The following is a 22,180-nucleotide window of genomic DNA, read 5'->3' as shown; positions in this document are numbered from 1 at the left end:
AAGAAAAAAAAAGATTTGAAGAAATAAGAAAAAAAAGATTTGAAATAATAAAAAAGAAGGGAAAAAAAGAAAAAAAGATTTGAAGAAATAAAAAAAGAAAAAAAATTGAATAAAAAAGAAAAAAAGGGAAAAAAGAAGAATTGAAGAAATAAAAAGAAAAAAAGATTTGAAGAAATAAAAACACTTACAGGTCACATACAGGCAAAAATAATTTTAAAAAAAGATTTAGTCCTATTTTGGCTGCAGTGTGAACACAGCAGTTAACTAGAAGGTATCTGCAGGTTTAAGAAAGCCAAATGTAAGACTTTTAAGAAAACCACAGATACCCTGTAACCATCTTCTAGGACTAATTGTATCAGTATAATCTCCTCTTATGTGTCACCTTACTTACACTATTGTGTCTTCTGGTGGGGTGCTTCTCTCACATGTAACCTACTGGTTCCACTAAAAACATCACAGCCTCATTTTCACACAATCCCGGCATCACAGATTCATCACACAGCGTAATATTTGTAACCGAGGACAGAGAAAGTCACAGAAAACACTCCTTCACCTCTTAGCTTGAAGCCTATAACACCATTAGTCGTTGTCACTCCAGTCAGATTGCTACTCTGAGATCCAAACAAGCTGCACAATGAAGCAGCATATTCTTGAATTAAGACACACAATACTAGTTTGTATTTGTATGAAGGAAGAGCAGAAAAGAGATCACAGGAGGAAGAAGTAGGGGAGAATAACTGGCAGAGGTCTAAACTCCTCTGATCAACAACTACTGGTGACTAAACACAGACGTGTCAGCCTCTTAAAATAGAGGTGACGCCAGATCCCTAATGGCTGGGTTACAACATGCACACTGTCATGGTGGCCCTTATCTCGTTTGGTTCAAACAACAAGTAAAAGCATTTCTGTGGGTGTCTGAGATGAATTCATTATAGATCTGAAACCACGTGAGGCTAACATTTACTTTATTCTACTCTACAGTCATTCACTTAAATACTTTAATGAGGGAATGATGTTTTTAAGAGATGCAGTTGCAGGAAAAATGATTAGACCACCCTTGTTTACCAAAATTTCATGGTTATTTTTCATGACTGGTAAAATAAAAGTACATTTGTTTGGAAAACAAAGGTGGTTTTAGATTTCTTTCCATAATTGCAGATTTGCGACATTTTCAGAATGTTTTCAGTCGGGAGTCAAATTTAGCCTTTTACTGAGAAAAGCACCAGCTTTGTGCCAAAACATAAATTAGCTGAAAAAAATAAATAAATATACAAGTATTTTCACATTAGATAACACATCTGATAATGATATTTCTACGTCCGAATCATGGGATCACACAAAATAAACATCAAGCCTGACTATCAGTTCCAATCCAGAGAACTTAATTTGCACATCTGTGACATGATCAACTTGGTAGAGATTAACACAACAGGTGTGTCAGGGATCACTATGGCAACTGTTGCCATGTAGCACTGCAGCCCATGTGCAACGGTAACCAGAGCTCGCCGTGGTACCACGACATCGGACATGTTAGAGTGAAACCGCATTTTTAATTCATGTCTGCTCTCTGACCTTCCAGGCAACATGACACCAACCCTGCACCGCCCCACCGTGCAACCGGTCCGTCCCACAATGCAATGCTGGTCAATAAAATACCAGAAATCATTCAGGAGGTCACGGACTCACACATTCACAGATCTTGTTTGATATTATTATGTATTTTTAATATTTCTGTTTTCATGTATTGGTTTTATGTAATATTTATGGCTCTGTTATAAAGCATTTTGAGAACCTTTTAGTTACTGTAAAGCGGGGGTGTCAACCTCCAGTCCTCGAGGGCCGGTATCCGACAGGTTTTTATTGTTTCTCTCGACCAACACAGCTGATTAAAATCAAATGGATCCAGAAGCTTCTTGCCAACCTGTGTTTTAATTTCAGTCTGGTGTGTTGGAGCATGGAGACATTCCTGCAGAGATTCCTGCAGGAATCTGGCCCTCGAGGACTGGAGTCTGACACCTGTGTTGTAAAGGCTTATACATAAAATCTGATTAGATTTGATGTCAACAACAGATTGGAAATATTTACTTAAAAAAGCTGATTATCAGATAAATAATCAGAAAAAAATAAATTCTTCTCAGCTACTTACTTACAGGTATTTTACAAATAAACCTAATTATTAATAATTAAATAAGCATTCAGCAAACAAAATAATCTTTGTGTATAAACTAAATTTAATGCAAAACTCCTCCTGCAAATCCAAAGTTAATTTCTTGAAATTGTTACAAAAAAAAAAAAAAAAAAAAAAAAAAATTTTTTCAGAACACTTTAATAGCTTGAAACCTCTTATCTGCAAGACTGAAACCTTGTGATGATGTTACAATCACCTCTTAGAGGCCACTGTGCGTTTACAGGCTGCACTTCTAGCAAGACAACAGCAGCAGGTCGTTCTTTTCAACCAAACTGGATGTAAATACCAGTACACTGTGTGCTAATTCCCAACTACCTCTCCTTCCCATGAGTCCCTGACTCATCAGTTTGTGAGAATCCAGCTCCTGCTGCCTGCACCATGGATTCATTTGCATGCAGCTTTGTTTTCAGCCGTTGGATCGCCCTGAGGGGAGCAGGTGGCACAAGAGAAAAAGTCTGGCTTCGTACGGAGATCAAATACATAAAAACGTTGCCAGAAACAGGAAGAATGGGAAGAATCCTCTTCAGGCGAAAGTTCATCTCTGAGAATCATGCATGGATATTCCTTCGCCAGGACCTCTTCAGTCAGTTTCCACATCGGGACTCAAAGAAACCAGTAAAAATTGAGATTTTAAGGACAAATATATCAGATTTTTATGTACATAATTACAGTTGTTTCCCTTTTCCTTTTAAATGACATCGCAGTCTGTTCTATTAGTTTAATCAATACAAGTGAGATTAGTTTTTCCCTGATGAACACAAAATACACCTGCTTAAACACACCTGATTCGAATCAGTCATCTCTCTGCAATAGTTTGGCATCAAGTTCTGCCCAAACATGTCGACTTATTAATCTAAATCAACTGTGTTGCAGCAGGAAATAATCAAAAACTGCATGACAGTGACCCTCGAGGACCGACTTTGGACAGATATACAACTGCAAACAAGTATAACCAGAAAAGTTGCCCTCCAACGGAAAATGGTTGCACTGTAGAGCCCTAATATGCTTTACTCCTAGTTAAATTATAGTACATTAGTTTAAGGAAAGCTTTTCTTAACCCAAATCAACACTGCTTTAAATGGAACCACTAAAGGCAGTGGATTAAACTGGAATTGGGCCCATGAAGACTGTTACCAGCAGCTGGATGTATATATGCAGGCCTATGGGGCTGACTGGAAACAGACAACCCTGCTCAACATCGTGTGTTTGGAGCTGTCGGACAGGGAACAAAGCACAACAGGCTTTTATACTGATTTGTTGCTGTAGAACAAACTCAAATGTAACCAGACTTCTTCTTTCTGCATGCAGCACATTTTCAGTGATTCAGTGAAAAGTCTTTATTTAGATCAGCATCCGCCCAAGAACCCAAATACCTTCATAATACACAGTCATAAACACACCCACACATACACGCTCACAGCCATTTGTGTTGGTTAGTGACAGCATGCTGGATAAGCATGCTGTGTGAGGAATGTCGTTTAGAGAAGGAAAAGTACTCACAGCCAGAGTGGGTGAAAGACTGAAATTGTCTATGAGAGAGAGTGAAGGCACAGAGATGGCGTCTGTCTAGTTAAACAGCAGAATGTAACACAACACTCTTTTACAGTAGGCAAAAAAGCACACAACATGCAGACTTTCATCAATGTCTGCTCCTCCCATGTCCCATCAGTGGACAAGCCGCTTGTTATTTATCTGGTTCACTGCTGATGGTGCATCTTCCTCATTGTCTGACCTACTGACTTCTGAGTCAGATGAGATCTGTGGCAGCCAACTGCAGGTTTTGATAACTTGAAGAACAAAGGTTACAAAAAAAAAAAAAGCTTTAAAAAGTCACTTCCAGTAGCAAGTACTACATCTACTGTCCATTATTTTGTTTATTTGTATTCCAAGTGTCAAATAAGTTCAGCAATCTAAAGAAAAAGCTTCTCGTTACTGGATTTGTATTTGTAAAGGGTAAAATTAAAAGTCAACCAAAACTGACTGAATCCGCTTCCAACAAGTTATTGTTGAGAGGAATTCCTCAACACCTGCTGAAAAGAAGCCAACAAAGCCTTCAAATGTCGGCTTCTTCGCTAAATTTACTTATGCTGAGTCTGCGTGCATGTTGTGTGTCTATTTAACAAAGTTTTATGCGTCTGCTCTGCAAGCCAAGCTAAAAGTGTGCTTATTCCACTCGTAACAGTATACCCAATCGATTATTAACATTGACATAATTTTGTCATATGGGTAACCATAGCTGGTGTTGGCAGAAGGAAACCAGTGTGCTAGCTCGATAAGTGAATCTGACAACTCACGATTCAATTTGATTCTGATTTATGGGGTGACCATTCAATTCAGAATTGATTCTTGATTCAAACAGATTTTTTATTTATAATCATTACACTTGAAAGGTGCTCATTTCTACGGGTTGGAGAAACTAATCAAAAAATCGAAAATCTGGATTTTTTTTTTTCTTCACAATTTTAAAATTGATTTTTTGTTTTAAAAAAAAAATCTCTTTTTTTATTCATATAAATTAAAAATAATCCATGATAAAATTTTTGTCAGTTTTGTCGTTTTCATCCATCTTTTAACTCGTCTTTTTGGGCATTATAGCAGCAGAATAATAGTCTGGTTACTGTGTTTTTTCATAACTAAAATTAAGAAAAATGACGAAAAATAAAGTTTTATACATTTATTTTGTTATTGATCTACAAAAATCAGCAATATCGAAAGAATTGTGAGAATCGCAATTTAAATCAATTCGGCACCCAAAAAATCGGAATTGAATCGGGATAAAAGCATATCGTCACAGCCCTACTAATTTCACAAGTAACTTAATTGTTCTATAAGCTAGAAAAAACTGAGAAATTATTAGGGCTGATATGATTTAAACTGCGACATGTACAAAACTTTCTTTTGCTCGTCATTTTTCTTATTTTCAATTAGGAAAACACAACAGAGTCGCCAGACCATCATTCTGCTGCTGTAATGTCCAAGAAGACAAGTAAAAAGATCGATAAAAACAATAAAAATGACAAAAATTTTATAATGGATTATTTGTAGTTATTTGGACAAAAAATTAAGATTTTAACATTAATATCGATTTTAAAATTATAAAGCAAAAAAATCTACATTTTTATTTTTTTCTAATCAATTCCCCACCCCTAATGCTAGGGTTATTTACCCATGTCTTTGTAACCTGATAATAATTATAAATAAGACCAAGTGAATCAAATTTCAGTCTGGTTAGATGAGTTATTTAAAGAAATTGAACTAATCTAATTGTCATTTGAAGATCAAACTGTGCATTTAAACCTTGTTCTGTTTTATCTGAACACAGTGAAATTAATTTCTTCAGAAATTACAGTGACTGATGTCAGCTACTGCTGCGCCGTTGCTGAACAAATACACAGTAAGAAAAAAAAAAAGTCAGACTGTGACCTATTGACCAAGCCAGGCTAGTTTCAACCCCGCTTGGTTGTGACAGTAAACTTAATTCCCTTTTCGAGTCATTGATGAAGAGGAGCAACGGAGAGTAGAGAAAGAGTGTGGAAAACAGAAGAGTGCTGAGGCTGCAGAATTACTGAGTGGTTTAGTGGCTGCTGTAATAATGCTTAGGCTGGCTGTTAATCTGCTCCGGGGAAGGGGGGAAAAAGCCTCTCTAGCTGATCCTCTGCCTTCTACCATACCATCATCACCACTACAACACAAGCCCGATCAACTAATGCTGATGTCATGACAGAATATCTCCAGTGTGGGAGATCATTTTTCAGCACTAACCAAACCACAAATCTGGCTTCATATTTGGCGTAATACGTTGCTGCGACAAGGCACCTTGACACACATCAGACTGTCTACCATGGCAGACCAGTAAGCGGCTACAGTGAGATCTAAACCCATTTAAATCAAGCTTTCAAACAGATGGCATTTGTTTCTGTGTGCATGTGTGTATTACCTTAATCTGCTGTCGCCGCAAAGTTGCCAATTCCCTGATGTCTCTGAAGGGCTGCAGCAGGTAGTGGTAGAGCTCAGTTGTCACCTCCAGAAGGTTTCCATACGCCTCATCCTCCTCTGGGTACACCTGCAGCAGCTCCACCATGCTGTCCATGGCTTTGTGCTTGTCCAACAACTAAGGCAAGGGAACAATGAACAATAAGTGGACAGAAACTCATGCAGTCAGATATAAAGTCAGGCATTTAGTCGTTCAGGAGAAACAAGGATGTTGTTGTTCCATGAAAAGACCAAATAAAAAAAAATAAAAAAATTCCAGAAGCCTCAAAACTAACTTTGTTTAAAAGAAATAATGTAGATTTCTGTCTGCTGTGACCCAAAACATCTTATTGAACAAAGTATTCTGTAAGTTTATCGGTGAAGCATGAAAACAATTAGCTGCAGCCACAGCTTTTGGCACACATCTCTAAAAAGTCAGTAATGTGCCTGTGAAACTGTTTTCAGCTGTGTTTTTGGCACTCAGCATCGAGCACTGAGTTCACAGCATCAGGATTGCATATTTGTTCATATAAACATTAGTATCTTGGCTTTAATCACATTTTCTGTAAGTCATTAATATGAAATATGATCAAATGTCTTTTTACAGCCCAGTTTAGACACATTACATTAACATGCACAGTTAAATCAAGCTTGATTCAGATACTATGACAGATGAAAATGTGCCCCTTTTAACCATCTGAGTAGAGGGAATTTCCCAGTTAGCCTTTAAAACATACGTCTGCATAGTACAAAGTACACGTTTTAGCTTCCTACAGCTACCAGGGAGAAGTGCTTAAAATATGGGGCAGCTTACAATGAAGCTCCTTGTTGGTTTGTTTTTTCCACAAAACGAAAAGAGCTTATTAGGTTTTACAGATAAACTGCATCAGTAATCCATCGTAAAGTGTAACACTGAGTACTTAATGGTATGGACGGGTGTAAAGCGTTGCTGCATGCTAGCTTTTGTGCTAAGGAGGTTGCCATTTATGCCATTTTGTCCTCTTTGTTATGAAAATATTTTTTGCTGGACAGGGACGGGTCATCCTGGCAGCTTATTGTCATTTGCCCAACGCGTAGCATCATTTCTGTACTGCTAGTTTTTTTGGAAGACTGTATTTTTCCTCTTGCTTTGAAAAACTAAATGGTTCAAATGCGAGAGCAAAAATCTGCTTTTACACACTGTTATTTCACACAAAAAATTGCAGTAGTAGTAGGGGTGGGTAAATCAAATGGAAAAATTGAATGTCGGGATTTTTTGCATCACAATTTTAAAATAAATTTTTTTGGTTTAAAAAATCAATTTTTTTAAATAAATAAAAATAATCCATTATACATTTTTTGTCATTTTTGTTTTTTGTTTTTTTATTGATCTTTTTACTTGTTTTCTTGTTGGTCTGGCTACTGCATTGTTTTTTCCTAATTGAAATTAAGGAAAAATGACGAGCATAAAAAGTTTTTTTTAACTTTTTTTTGTTTTCTTTTTAGACTACAAAAATCAGCAATACCGAAGAATTGTGAGAAATGCTATTTAAATCGAATCAGCACCAAAAAAAATCTGAATCGAACTGAATCGGGACAAAAGCATATTGTCACAGCCAAAATTGGTACCAGGCTAAGAGATAAGGTGAGCAGCTTTAGAGCCTTTTACATTGGCCCGTGCAGAATAAATTCTCTGTCATTATCAGATTTTACTTGAGGGTCAAAGCCTGATGTGAGGACTGTGGAGCACTGGTAATAAACCTGTAGGAACAATGTGACGCTACTCTGCATCAGATGCATTAAGCCTTGACTGTATTTTCTTTTTAATATCATATATACAGCAGGCTCTGTTGCTGGTTTAACTTCTGAACTTATTAAAAAGTAGAAAAAAAGACAAAGGTAATGGAGAAGGTTAGCATTTGGGCAACAATAATGAAATTGCAGATGGCATTAAAGCCACAAAAGTTATAGAAGCTGGATATAAAGTCATTATGTCAACACTGACACCTCCATACTGCATCTTGTGTACATGTCGAGTTTATTTCTGTTTTGTGCAACAATCGCTCCAAACAAAAGCTACATCCAAAGGCAAGATATTCCAGCCTTAATCTGACTTCAGAAAACTTTATTTTGGCCACAGTAACATATTTACATGTAGTTTACATAATAGATTTTTTTTTTTTTTGCATATTTCAGCTTTCTGATATCTAGTGTATCATTCTGTCCCTCAACATTATAACAAGATTTTTGGGAAAAGTGTTTAAATGTGACTGTTCTGGTTTCTGTAAGAGCACTCCAAATTAAACCTTTAAAAACAACCAACACAACAAAAACACAATGTCTCACCACTCTTTAAAGAAATGTAAATTTGTCTTTTGGTATTAAAATAATTAAAACTATTGGCAGTGAGGTGAAAACAAAAAGTGCTTTTCTGTTCAGTACTGCTTGACAAGAGTCGAAGTAGATGTTTTACATTTTCTGCTGCCGATGAGGTAAAAATGCTAAATCCACACAGTGCGGTGTTGGCATTTATTAACACTAATGGTGTGTTCATGCCAAACACGTTTTGAGCGTCAAAAGCATCAGGTTTACATGTGAAGCCTATGTGGAGGTGTGTCAAGCGTTCTCGTGGCGCGTTTTCAGTGTGACGCACGTCACACACCAAACACGCCGCAAAAGCCAGAGATGGAAAATCCAAACTTTTGCCACTTGAAGCGGGGCATCAACCAATCAGAGCGATCAGGTCGCAGCTCCTGGAGTACGCCTACGATTTATCTGGTGAACCCAGACACGGGGCTGAACGCCTTATGACAGCGTTCCTCATTGCATGCGGCTCACTGACTCTTAACTTGCAGCTCGTGAAGCTGCCGCTGGTTTTCTGAAAATGCTATCTAAACAAGTCATAATGATCCTCAACGATGCAGTTCTCTCCACAAACAAGAGCTGCAGGCTGCTTGCAGAAACTCTGCTGTCCTAACGGTCCTAACGGACCCTGTCAGAGTTGCCAGTTTTGGCTGATTTCAGCTGCACCGAACTCCGCCAAAGAGCTGCTCCGTCAGTAGATTCGTATATATATTGAAAAAGAAACACCCACATTCTTGGGGCATTATTGTATTTTCATCATATACTGTTTCATAAGAATGCCATTACTCCGTACAATATTTAGGATAATGGTTACTTGCTAAAAAGCTGAATGTTACTGATTTGGCAACGTAGAAGGAGACGTAGCGTGGCAACGCTTTTTATGGGTTGGGTGGCGGCTCTTGTTGCATTAACAGTAACTATCACTGCCCTACGACAACGTTCTCTAGCTTTATTTATTAAATAAAGCCATGCCGTCTCTCTACTGAATCCACCATCATTCAAACTGACCGAAAGAAAAGCTCCGCCTTTCCCCCCGCTCTTTTTCACTGCGTTTGCCACTCGCTCCTGACAAGCGGCAAACGCATCAAGAGCGTCTTGGGCGTCGGACACAAAAGTGACAGTTTAGTGACCAACGTCAAGGGTTCAGCGTTTTAAACGTTTTTGACGCTCAAAACGCGTTTGGTGTGAACACACCATAAGTCTGCTACAAGGCTGAGTGGCACCATTTTGTTTTCAAGACAAATTAAGAATAAAAAAAGCAGAAAAAGGCCTACAGGAATGTCGCTTTATGCCGTTGTTTAGTGTCAAACATCTCAGCAGCACGGAGCTGATTCTTCTTCATTGTTACTCCACCTGCGTTTTTCCTGCTGAGAAATCTAAATGTGTTGCGGGAGGGCTCAGTTTGACACAATTACATTTCAACACAGTATAAAGATCATGTTTTAGTTCTACTGAAACAGGTCAGATTGCTGATTCATCATTAAACGTACTAAACTAAAAGTTGTTTAAAGAAGGAAAAACTCCTGGCAAGCACAAAGCATACAAGAGACCGAGCCTGTGCACATGCAGGCAAATTAGTGTGTAGAGCCAGGAATCATACCATAAAATACACTGCTGAGTGTAGAACAAGGAGGATAGATCAGCCCCAACTGCTGCTGATTCATACCATATGTCCAACTATCCACAGTCTGCTCATTGTTCTTTACAAAAGTGCCACTAAAACTGCTTTTGTTCACAGAAAAACACAATTTATTTCCCAGCACTCTGAAACCAGCAGCTCTGATTCACACAGCACAATACAACCCCTTCACTTCTGCCTCAGATAATCCTGAAATGTACCACCAGCCGATCGTCATCCAATGTGTGGAATAAAGTCTGAGAAGAGCAGCAGATATGAATGGAGACTGTTATATCAACTCCAGGCTGATTTTCCAAAGCCATCCACGTTGGGGACTGGGGCGGACACTACACGATTCAGCTCCAACACTGCTTCTACTGTTTACCTTGGCTCTGGGTCTCCCTGGCAACCACTGGCCAACCACACATCCCCTTCCTTCAGTCGCCACTAGCCAGGAAACCCCCTGGGCTAAATGATCCAGCTCCTGCCTGGGCACGAGCTACCGAGGCAACTTGGACTCAAAGGAAATTTAATTTACACATAAAAGTGGAAAAGAGTTTAATAAACTCCTCTCAATACATTTTCCAAAGATTAAATCTTTATATTTAATCAAAATACATAGTACCATGACAAAATATCTAAAGGTGATACTAAAACAATGTTTATGTTTTTATTTTAAATGTAAATCTAGAAGCTTAAAAAAAAAAAAAAAAAAAAGGTTGTGACAGGAACAAAAAAAAAAAAAAAAAAAAAAAAAAAAAAAACAGGCTGGAAAAGTTGTGTAACACAAACAAAAAAAGACTTTAAACATCTTCAATCTACTTAGGATAATTACAAAACAAGCCAGTAACATTACTGCATAAATTAAAGACACAATAACCCTCAAAATTCAGAGTTCAGCTCAGTTTATTTTTGGTAGTCATCCCCTTTGCTTTAACGCAGACATTATCATCTTTTAACCTGCTATTTATCTCACAACACTCACTGACAGCAGGTTTGGTTGGGATGTGTATTTTAAGACCAGTTAAAGAGAAAAAAAAATATCATAAGCCAAGTTTAGCTTTTAAGTCCCCTGAAAGCCCTTGTACATGAAGAGTGCATAATTACAAGACATTCCTGGTGATAGTGCAGCTGATCCAGGCCTATCATCAAGTCTTAACGCTTGTCAGTGATAAATCTGCTCCGTCTTGCCACAGCGTTTTCCCTTCTGCCTTTCAATTGAGATATTGCACAGGAAGTGCACGTTTTACCACGTAAAAGACCTTTTGCAGCTAAATGTTATTACAAAGTCGTACAATATAAAAGCATAAAAACATGTGTGAATCAACACAACTGAAGTCTAAATGCAAGAAACGCTTCAGGTGGTGCTGGTTCGTATCACAATCGTTACTCAATCAGGAAAACAACATTACCAACATGTAGACTTAGATTTTATCTAATCTCACAGTGGAGAAATTTACTTGTTACAGCAAACTTTAGTGAGAAATATTATTTAAACTGTAATTCAAAAGGCATCACCCTATTTAATAATGAAAAAAATGGTCATTTGTTGTAGTCATATCCATGTCTGAGTTTTATGCAACAAATCTTTCATGTATGCATGAGAAGAGCAATGCAACATGCTTTTACAAAGCCTACGATTTCAATTTCTTTTTCTTTAAGGAAAAAGAATTTAAAGAAAAAGTTAAATGTGATGAATAACCTTAAATTATGTGAAAATAAAATTTCAAATGAGGGACAATGCTGAACGCTGGTAATCTTGGGGTCTTCAGGCAGCACCGGATTAAAAAGGCATGATTCTCTACTGCTACGTTTCTCAATCCCGGTCCTCAGGGACCGCTGCCCTGCGTTTTAGATCTGCATACTTTAACATAACCGGCTCATATAAATGGCTGATAAGCAGACTTGCATGGACAAGTGGTTCATTTAACCTGCATCAGGTGTGCTGGAGCTGGTAAGAACATGCAGGACAGTGGTCCCCAAGGACAGAACCACTGCTCTCCTGGAAACCACTGCATGGGCTCAGGAACACCAGCAGAAATCGTTGCATGTGACCACAGTCCACTGAGCTGTCCACAGATGCGGATTAAAGCTCGATCATTCAAAGCAGCAGCCATATTTGGAATGCCGTTGTCTTGTCTCAATCAAAAGCGGACATGGTCCGGGGATAAAGTGGAAAACTGGTTCAGATGATCCTGTGTCTGAAGTTCTTTTCTGAGACCGTAGACGCCGTTTCTTGCAGACAGTTCAAAAGTCAGCATCTCTGATGGTATGGGCTTGTATTAGTGCCGATGATATGAACAGCTGCCACATCCATGAAGACTCCATCAATGCTGAAGAGTACACAGATGAAGTAGACCCAGGTGTCAAACTCCAGTCCTCGAGGGCCGGTCTCCTGCAGGCTTTTGTTGTCTCCATGCTCCAACACACCTGACAGAAACTCATAAATAGGTTGACAAGAAGCTGCTGGATCCATTTGATGTGAATCAGCTGTGTTGGTGCAGGGAAACAACAAAAACCCGCAGGATACCCCCCTTGAGGACTGGAGTTTGACGCCCCTTAGAGCAATGTGGCTTTAAAACTAGAAAATATCCACGGTAAATTTAAACATTGCAACTTTGTTCTTAATGCTTACAGGTTTTACAGGAACTGATTACTCCTTCAAATCAATTAAAGAAGTGCAACAAATGAAGCTCCACCTGTTAGGGTCAGATCAATAAGTCTAGGACCCCAAATGAAGGGTCCCAAAAAAAATGGGATGTTTGGTTCAGAAATTCTGCTACTATTCCCACTGTTTTGCCTGAAGAACACCAAAAAGAATGAATATCAATCCATACCGTACCAAACCAGACACACTGGTGGAAACGAGACTTTGGTGCTTCATAAAATAAAAAAATCCAACAGTGAAGGTCCAGGTCTATAGAGCAGCTGGAATCCTGCATCAGACCAGAATGGGTCACCATTCCTCCCCTAAAGCTCCAGCAACTGGCCTCCTCACTTCCCAGACATTTATATACAGTCATTTACATACATTAGTGACATAAAAATGAAACATACTTACATGTTATGTGAATAATGTTATTAATATGAATCTGATCCCACAGCTGCATCATAAAAAACACAAACTCTCGCAATGTAAACATATCCAGTGGTCATCACAAACTGAACACACAGCGGTAAATGAACCTGAAAGGTCAATCAGGGGCCTGGTCCAGACAGCAGGTTATGTATGTGAACCCTGAGTTGGAGGGGGGGGGGGGGGGGGGGGGGGGGGGGTTTAAAAGCTGAATTAATACAAAAGGATTTATGTAAGGAGAAGATCATCCAGGTCTGGTATCATTTCCTGATCAACACTACATCATTTTACAGCCACTCAGATTCTCCGGCCGCACATATCCAACATGACACGCTGAGCAACTGAGACAACATCTCAGCAGAATTTGTATTTCTGCACGGTGATATGCACAGAAAATCCTCACATCGGAAATCAGAACTCCATAAATATGTGATGAACAGCGATCTACTGTCAGTCTCCCTCTGCAGACGATGACTCTTTATCATCATCTTCCTCCTCTTATGATGGAAATTAGCCTCTCTGTTTCTATAACTAAAAGATACATCAGGATATTAGGTGAGAGGAAATATGCCGTACGAGCGAGCATATGTTATGGAATTTAAATCACTAGATGTAAAATTTATCTGCTGAATACTTATTTAGTATATCGAATGTGAAACAGAGAAAAAAATATACAATCAAACGTAAAAACTTTTATCTGTAGTGCATTACTTTTATAAAAAGATGTCTTTATACTCTATTTTCAGTTGTCTGTGTGTGTTTTCCATGTGGTTTTAAATCACATAAATCTGAGATTTACTTCTATCCATAAATATTTAAGCCACATGCTAAAGTTTAAATCAAGTTAAATATTAAGTCATACACTCATCATAAACAAATCTGATGAATAAAGAAAAAGAAAACTAGTTAGAAATTCCTGCTTGTTGCATGTGGGTTTGTAGAAGATGAAATAAAGGTGAACATTTTTTTTGCTTTGGTCTTTTTACATTTGTACTTGTGTCCTTATAACTAAATGCAAACACTGAAACATCCATCCCATACTTTCAGCTCGGTTACGCTTTACATTTAATGTTTAATCATTATATCATCATAAAAACCACATAAAGTCATCAAAATGTCACTATCAGTTTACAACGTGTGGAATTAGTGTTGACAAGCTGCTTGCCTGGTTTTGTTTGAGAACAGGTCACAGATAAAGACAAATTGGGAAAGAGTCTCTGGTCAGTGACTGACATGTACATGTGGTCCACTGGCTTTTAAACCACCAGTCAATCTTTCTGCATATTTGGCCCAGTTATCTCGAAGAACACAGTCTGGATACTGAGGCTTTATCAGAGCACAGTGATAAGAGCACAGTGGTTATCTGTAGCTGCTCCACACAAACCAAACTAGTACAATCCCTGCACTGTGAATGAAAAGTAATGCAGTCTGATGGTTAGATTTTTGGGTTTGTTTTTTTTTAGTTTATCTTGGGAAAATGACCACAATTATCTGCAACCAATAACTGAAAATTAATCATTGTTCTCTAACTCAGTGTTTTTCAACCACTCAGCATTTTTCTCTCATCATCATCATCATCAGGTGTGCCCTGAGAAATTACCCAATTTTACCTAATTGGTCTAAAAAGCAGCTCTGTTTTCATCCAAACAGGCTCCAGTGAAAGATAATAAAATTCCTTCTTCTTGTATTTATCTGATTTCTATTCAAGAGGCTTTGACGAGATGGACTTTATGTTAATAATATGGACTTTTAAATAAAAACAACATTTTGGTTTGTGGTGTGCATTGTGATTTTTTAGTGAGAAAAAGTGTGGCTTGGTTAAAAAAAAAAAAAAGGTTGAAAAACACTGCTCTAACAATCAATTGCATATATATTGCACTTTGCATCACTTTGATATGTAGAGTTTACGTCCTGTTACTACATGTCAAACGTGGATATCGTGAACTTTAATCTTCAGCTTAACATCAAGAGAACTTTAACTTTCTGACCATTTATTTTCCAATCACAGCAGAACTACAGTCTTCAAAGCGCCAGGACCGAGTCAGCAGTTTGCACTGTTTTGCTTAGTCATGATTTATTCAGGATGGACCTAGAAAGCATTAATAAGCGCAATTCAGTAAATATTACCTTGGATGCTGTTGACAGTCTCTTATGAAGCTGTTGTTTTTTTTCATTGGATTGTATGTATATACAGTACATGTATGTATCATGATATGAAGAGCTTCTCATTAAATGTTCGACATAAAATATGGGAAAAACTGGTGGAAACCGCATCTCACAATTGTTTTCTTTACTAACCAGCTAATGTTTTGTCCCAATCAAGATACAAAAATCTCAAACTATCCCTCAGGTTGTGAGCTTGTTTTTTTTATTTACACTCTTATTTATACGTATGTGAATATTTGTGTATTTATATTTATATTTGCTGTGATGCATGTTTATTTTTTTTCTTACTGCTTCGTACACCTTATTGCATACCAAGAGAGGCTGTAACAAGGGAATTTCTCCAGTGTGAAATGAAATAAAGTCTAAGTAAAACAGACTGAACTGCGATCTCTTACACCCACTTTGACTTTTTAAATGGTTTTGCGTTCTGAATGACATTTTATTTACAGTGTAAAGGTGACAGACATGACGCAGATCTTGTAGGCGTTTTCACACTGACATACTAAACATGCGGGAATGCACCAGCTAGGCTAAAAGAAAAAATGACCACACTAGAAAGGAAAAACAGAGTTCTTACTGTGTGTAATAAGAGTCAATGATTTGGAAATCTTATTAAAATTTGATTGTAGAAAACATTTAAAATTTTTCAAAGTATTTAAAGGAAATATGAATTCCTCCTTTATTTGATGGCATCAACACACTCACACTGGTCCACATTTACCACATTATAGCAATATTTTAACAACAGTCCATAAACATCTGCGGAGACCAGTTTCTGGGCTTATTGGAGAAAAAAGTTTTTCCATTTTTCTTCTGTCGTATTCAGGCAGCTCAATGGTCTAGTTGGTAGAAAGTCCAGCACCCAGACACTTACAGATGCATTATGTTGTTTGTCTGACTGTAAAATGCAAGACTTTCCCTGGAAAATATGTCTGTAAGTGGAGAGAAGTGTATACTGCTCTTAAACATGTATATATTTTGACCCTGTGCAAGCTGTAAGCTCCATTGGCAGTAAGGCACTCCTTTAACACGCGGGCTTTTTGACTGAGGCCAAAACACATACTGGCTGGCTTAAGTCCAGAAGACGTGACATCCATGATTTCCAAAAAGAACTTCAAAGCTTTTCTCTTTACATCTGTCTATTTTGAGCAACCCTTCACAAAAGGAGTGGAAAGCATTTTAATCATAAGGCCTTTTTACATGGTAGAGCTTCAACCTGCAGCTTGTGTTCACAGACAAGGATCAAAATGTTCCTCAGCACATTCACCGACTTCCATAACAGCATCAGGTCTGTTTTCAGAGCACTGAAGCCTGAAGATTAATCTAACTCTGATTTTTGGCCATCTCTCTGTGGCTGAGAAATGCCTCCAGGTTATCTGAATCTTCACATATTGTGTGCTTTAGACAATGAGATATTTAAAGACACACATTTTCTGCAGGCTGCTAGTCTTATTTCCATATTTACACTTCAGAGAATCTGCCTCTCCATCATGTTACTGACTTGTTGTCAATTTATTTAAATTTAAAGCAAAATTAATCCTTCCAATTGTTGCTCTTTTGTTATTTTAAGTTTTCAGCATCTTCTTGCCCCCCAAACTCCCTGTAGAGGATGAGTTAAGATATTTTCATTTAATGCTAAAACACCACATTTTCAACATGTAATGTTTTTGTTTTGCTATTGAGGTGATACAATGCAAGAAGTCTGAAGACGTATTGTTAGGTTGTGTTAAGAAAGTGTTTTTTGACAAATCCAATTATCTATTAAATAACTAATTCATGTTTATGTTACAAGATAGTGAAAATAAACGATGAGCCAAGCTTGATTTTATAAAAACCAAGTTAGGCCTGTTATATAGGATGATTTGATCATATAAATGTGTCACTATCTTCTAAGATTATCTGCGCCAGAAGGGTTTTTATCGCATATAAACAAGAAAAATTCTTCTGCCATTACAGAACTTCTTGGCTGTGACAAGCTGCATCAACCTGTTGAACAAAACTAAGGTCAAAGATTTGCCTGAGGTTTTCTCTCAGCTCAAATATACAGGTGTAATCTGTGTTTCTGCGACCTAAATAGCTAGAAAATATTCAAGTTAAAATATGGGAGCGTCTTGCATGTCTTCTGAGCTGTGTAGGATAACACAAATCAACTCCACAGCTGAAGTAACTCCACCTCCATTTGTTCTCCCCTGTTTCTTTGCAACTCCCTCAAAACCATTCATCCAACTGGAGTGTGATGTGTGGCCAGACCAGATCCTATTACTGGTCTGTGAACGTGCAGCCACAGATGGTGGATCACAGGGGGGGACAAAGAATGAGGAGGGGAATCAGGAGACCATGAGGTACGTTGTGATCCATTGTAAAGCTCACATTAAAAACAGCACACATGTGTCCTTATAAACTAACATGATAAAGTAACAAAAGCATCACATACAGATTATTTAAAAGATTTAATTTTAGACTAAATAGACTCACCTCTTGCATGCGTCTTTTGGCTGCATCCAGCGCATCCTCATAGCCTTTCTGTCTCAGCTCACTCAGGCTCTCGTAGTACTCCTCTGCGTCGTCATTCTCGGAGAAAAGCACCTGTGAAAGGATCTTCCAGCCGCAGGTGTCCAGGGCATGACCCAGGTACACCTGCAGCTGGTAACACAGCGCATCGGTCTCCCGCTGCGACATCCTGGGGCCACCGAAAAGCACCGCCAACACGCCGGACTGCTCCTCCGGGAAGCAGGGCAAACACGGCTCCAGGTCCGAGTTGACGGCGCACAGCTGGTGGTGGACCGTCCTCAGGTCTTGGAAAGAGAACAACCCGGCCCAGCTGAAGTCCTCACGGTTGCTTGTATCACTCTCCGCTTGGTCTGGATCCTCCGGAGACGACGGGACATCCACGGGGTCCAGGATCTCCATTTCCATCCCCTTCGGCGTCACGACATCCCAGGACTCCAGTGTGTGGCTAAAACTACTGTCCTTTCCAGCCTTTTTGTCTCCAACAGCAGCATTTATTGTGGTTTTTCCTTTAGAAACAGGCTGTGATGTAACTTTGACCTCATCTTTCTTCGTTTTAATCGGACTATCTGGCTGTTTTTCAGGAAGAGCCGCGGTGGGGCTCCAGTCCAGGTCCAGAAAGGTGCTCCGTCTCTGGACGGTCCTGTTGTGGCAGGTTATGGCGAACTTTCCTTCCATGTCGTTCCAGGCCACGATGAAAACAAATTTATGCCTCTCCTTTTCGTCAAACACTTTGGGCCGGACTGACACCCATCCGGACTCCAAGTTATCCTCCATGGCGAATGACATCCCTCCGGACAGGAAACAAAACACGTAAATTAATTTAAAAAAATAAATAAATAAAAGAAAAAATCTATCTCCGTCGAAGCTAAATGCTAAGCTAACGGCAGCTAAAAGAAAAACATCGGAAAAAACCCTTCCAGCTAAATTTAGAGTTGAAACAAAAAGGCTTTTTGCAGCTTTGCAGCTTTGCAAACCCGCTGCCAGCTGCGCGTTAGCGGCCGGGAACGTCGTTGTCCCTCCAGACGGTCGGATTTTGGGATCCAGATATGAACTTCAAGCGGTCAGAAACGCTCCGAAGCCTCGGTCCGACAAGAGGCGAAAAGTCGGCTTCATAATGCGGCAGAAAACGTCGGTTGCCATCACACCTGGCCGCTCACCTGCCCGTCGTTTCCGTCCACAGCGAGACTCTTTGTCCGCTTAGACAATACTGCTGCGCGAGTTGGTGTCACGTGTGCGCTTCTGTTTACAAGCACAAGGTGCGTGCGTGATTGTCAAATCCGGGGAGGGATTTAACCCTCCACATGTGATGTTCAATGTCCACCACGAACATAGGAAAAAAAAAATCTCATTTTAATTTGGGAAAAAATGTTTGTCTTTTTTTGTTATTTGATTCAAGAATGGACAACATGAAACACATTTAACTATATCAAACGTATTTAAGTCACAACTATGAGCCATTTTAAATAAAGTATCTAAAAATAAAACTATGGACAAACAAGGAGTAAAGGAGAACCCAGCATTATGTATAAAAAAATTAAATAAAAAGAACAAACAAAAAAATTAGGACATATGGAGAACAGGAAAATACATACATATAAACAGACAAAGAGAGACAAACAAATCAAACTTTACTTTTATTATAAATAAAAGTAAGTATGTATATATGTTAATTTCTCTGCATGCCTTTACCTTATTTGTAAAATAGTTCTAAAACAGCCGTATTTCTACTTTTATATTATTGTTCAGTGTTTTTATTATTATTTTCATTATTAAGCACCTTATCACCAAAACAAGTTCCTAGTCTGTGAATTGTTCAGACAAGGGCAATAAAAGTCTTTTTTCAATAGCACATTTCATGTACAAGACTATTCAAATTGCTTTTAACAGGAAAGAAAGACAGACAATCCATCCATCCATCATCCATCTTCTGCCGCTTATCCGGAGTTGGGTTGTGAGGGCAGCAGCCTAAGCAGGGAAGCCCAGATTTCCCTCACCCCAGCCACATTTGCCAACTCTGCGGGGGGGATCCCGAGGCACTCCAAAGCCAGCCGAGAGATATAATCCCTCCAGCGTGTCCTGGGTCTTCCCCGGGGTCTCCTCCCAGAGGGACGTGCCTGGAACACCTCACCAGGGAGGCGTCCAGGAGGCATCCTGACCAGATGTCCTAGCCATCTCAACTGGTTCCTCTCGATGCGGAGGAGCAGTGGCTCTACTCTGAGCCCCTCCCGGATGACCGAGCTCCTCACCCTATCTCTAAGGGAGAGCCTAGCCACTCTGTGGAGGAAACTCATTTCAGCCGCCTGTATACGAGATCTCGTTCTTTCGGTCACGACCCGAAAAGACAGACAAATACCAAATTAATCAATGAAAGGTATGTAAAATGCTGAACATGGGACATAAAATGATGAGAAAGTGATCTCAAATGCCGTATCGGACATAAAGGGTCTGTTAAGACAAAACAATCAAAAACTGAATTTACTGCATGAAACAAAAGCTGACAAAAAAGATGTAAAAAAAAAAGAAATTAAAAAAAAAAAAAGAAAGAAAGCACATAGCACAAATAAAGCATGAACATAGCACATATAAAGAAACAAAATTGCCATTAAGAAATTAAAATATTTCCCAAAGATTTGCACTTAATTAAATTAGGCAAAAAACAATCACAAAAATCTTCAAAAATCTATTGAATACAAAGCTGGAATCACAAACAACCACAAGTCCTATCAGCATATGGTTTGTTGCTATTTGATATTTCTTTCTGTCTGGGTGTCTGAGATCTTGATGAACCAGCTGGCACTTAGCAAACCCATTTGCTATTTAACAGTCCAAAACTTGCTCTATATTTTTAATCTGTTGCTTGTGATTAACGTGCGATTTATATTTCTAATATCTTTTTGTTGTTGTTTTCAAGCTAAATTAAGGTGACACATAATTTGTGCTCTTGCAGACCTACTCAACTTTTACCATACCATGAATGGTAACAGTGTAAACCAAACAAGGATAAACTCAAATGATTGTTTTCATTGATTCCCATATCTGTTCTAATTTCAAGTCAGTTTATTTTTGTTTGTTTGTTTTAATAAATCCTAACTACTGCAAAAGAACAAACGCAACAGTTTCTCTGTTATTGTTAAAGTAGAGCATATTTGACTACTTTAAACCTACAAAATCTTTCCCCACAGTCCGCGAACGCACCATAACTGTCTTTCGTTCCTCGGAGTTTATTCGGTTTAAAACTCAAAACAAAACCAGAAACAAACAAACATCCTGAAAATGTTCCTCGTGAATTTCACACAGGCAACTTAAATGTTTGTCAGCTGGTCTTATATGTCTTTTAGGGGTCAACATTTCTCTGTCGTTCATTTGCCAGACGTGCACGAGGAGCATAAACATCTGCACGTGGGCACATCCATGACGCAAGCACGTACAGAACGTACTGGCGAAAAATGGTTTACGGCAAGCTTGTAGGGACAAAATATTCTCAAAGAGCCACAAAATACTCTCTGAAACGAAATATATTTACATTTAGTGCATCGATTTGTGTCTTTTTTAAATAATTGTATGTAAATGCAGTTTATTTTCTGCTCTCAAAATGCCCTTATGTAATTTTTTACTGTGCACTCTGTGAAACCTAAATAACTACCATGGAAGTTCTGACACTTGTCCAGTTTTAATGTTTTAAGGACAAGTTTTCAGGGAAAAACTCTTTAAGAATCACTTTGTTTTCTTAAAAAACACTATTTTATGTTCCTTATACTTTGTTATTTTTGGCACAAATCAGAACAAAATATTATAAACTGTTATTGAGTCAAAGTGAGTTTCAGTTTTGGGTCCCAAGATGGCAAAATAAATGCAAACCTCTGAAAAGAAAAGTTCAATAACAATGAGTTACTTTTGCTTTTTTTTCCCCTCCCTTTTTGATTTTTTTTTAAATTATTGTTTAAAGACCACTTTTAAAAGGTACAAAGGTCATATATTATCTCTATTTTTAAACTTTCCCGATGTGGTAAAACCATGTACTTACATTTTCCATTTCCTGTATAAACACAGGAAATGAAGAACTCCCTTTGGACTTCCAGGGTTAAAAACAATCCTGAACACAGTTATAGCTTCACTTGCTGTCTCCTTCTTTGGATATAATCATTTCAATCACATCAGAGTAATATAGTATTAAACCTGGCACAGCAGGACATATATCTGTCTGCACAGGCACTCAGTTCAGCAGGTTCCCAATAAAACACAACATTTTGTCATGATTTCCTCCAGAGGGTTGTATGATGTTCTGACATCCTCATGTTATACGGAC

The 22,180-nt window shown here is 38.4% G+C and overlaps 1 protein-coding gene across 1 annotated transcript in view; it reads right to left on the bottom strand.

Moving 5' to 3' along the window:
• The window catches only part of jmy (junction mediating and regulatory protein, p53 cofactor), a gene marked incomplete at both ends in the record, with an annotated part of 30,578 nt that extends 11,918 nt beyond the window's left edge, over positions 1-18,660 (bottom strand). The window contains 2 exons of the mRNA XM_079256480.1: positions 6,126-6,299; positions 17,839-18,660. Coding sequence (XP_079112606.1) covers positions 6,126-6,299; positions 17,839-18,660 — 996 coding nt within the window. The remainder of the gene's footprint in view (positions 1-6,125; positions 6,300-17,838) is intronic.
• Positions 18,661-22,180: the final 3,520 nt, after the last annotated feature.

The sequence above is a fragment of the Telmatherina bonti genome, assembly GCF_933228915.1.
Source record: "Telmatherina bonti genome assembly, chromosome: 17".
In the NCBI taxonomy this organism is placed as follows: domain Eukaryota; kingdom Metazoa; phylum Chordata; class Actinopteri; order Atheriniformes; family Telmatherinidae; genus Telmatherina; species Telmatherina bonti.
The sequence above is the reverse complement of the archived record's forward strand: the minus strand, read 5'-3'. Positions and strand labels throughout refer to the sequence as shown.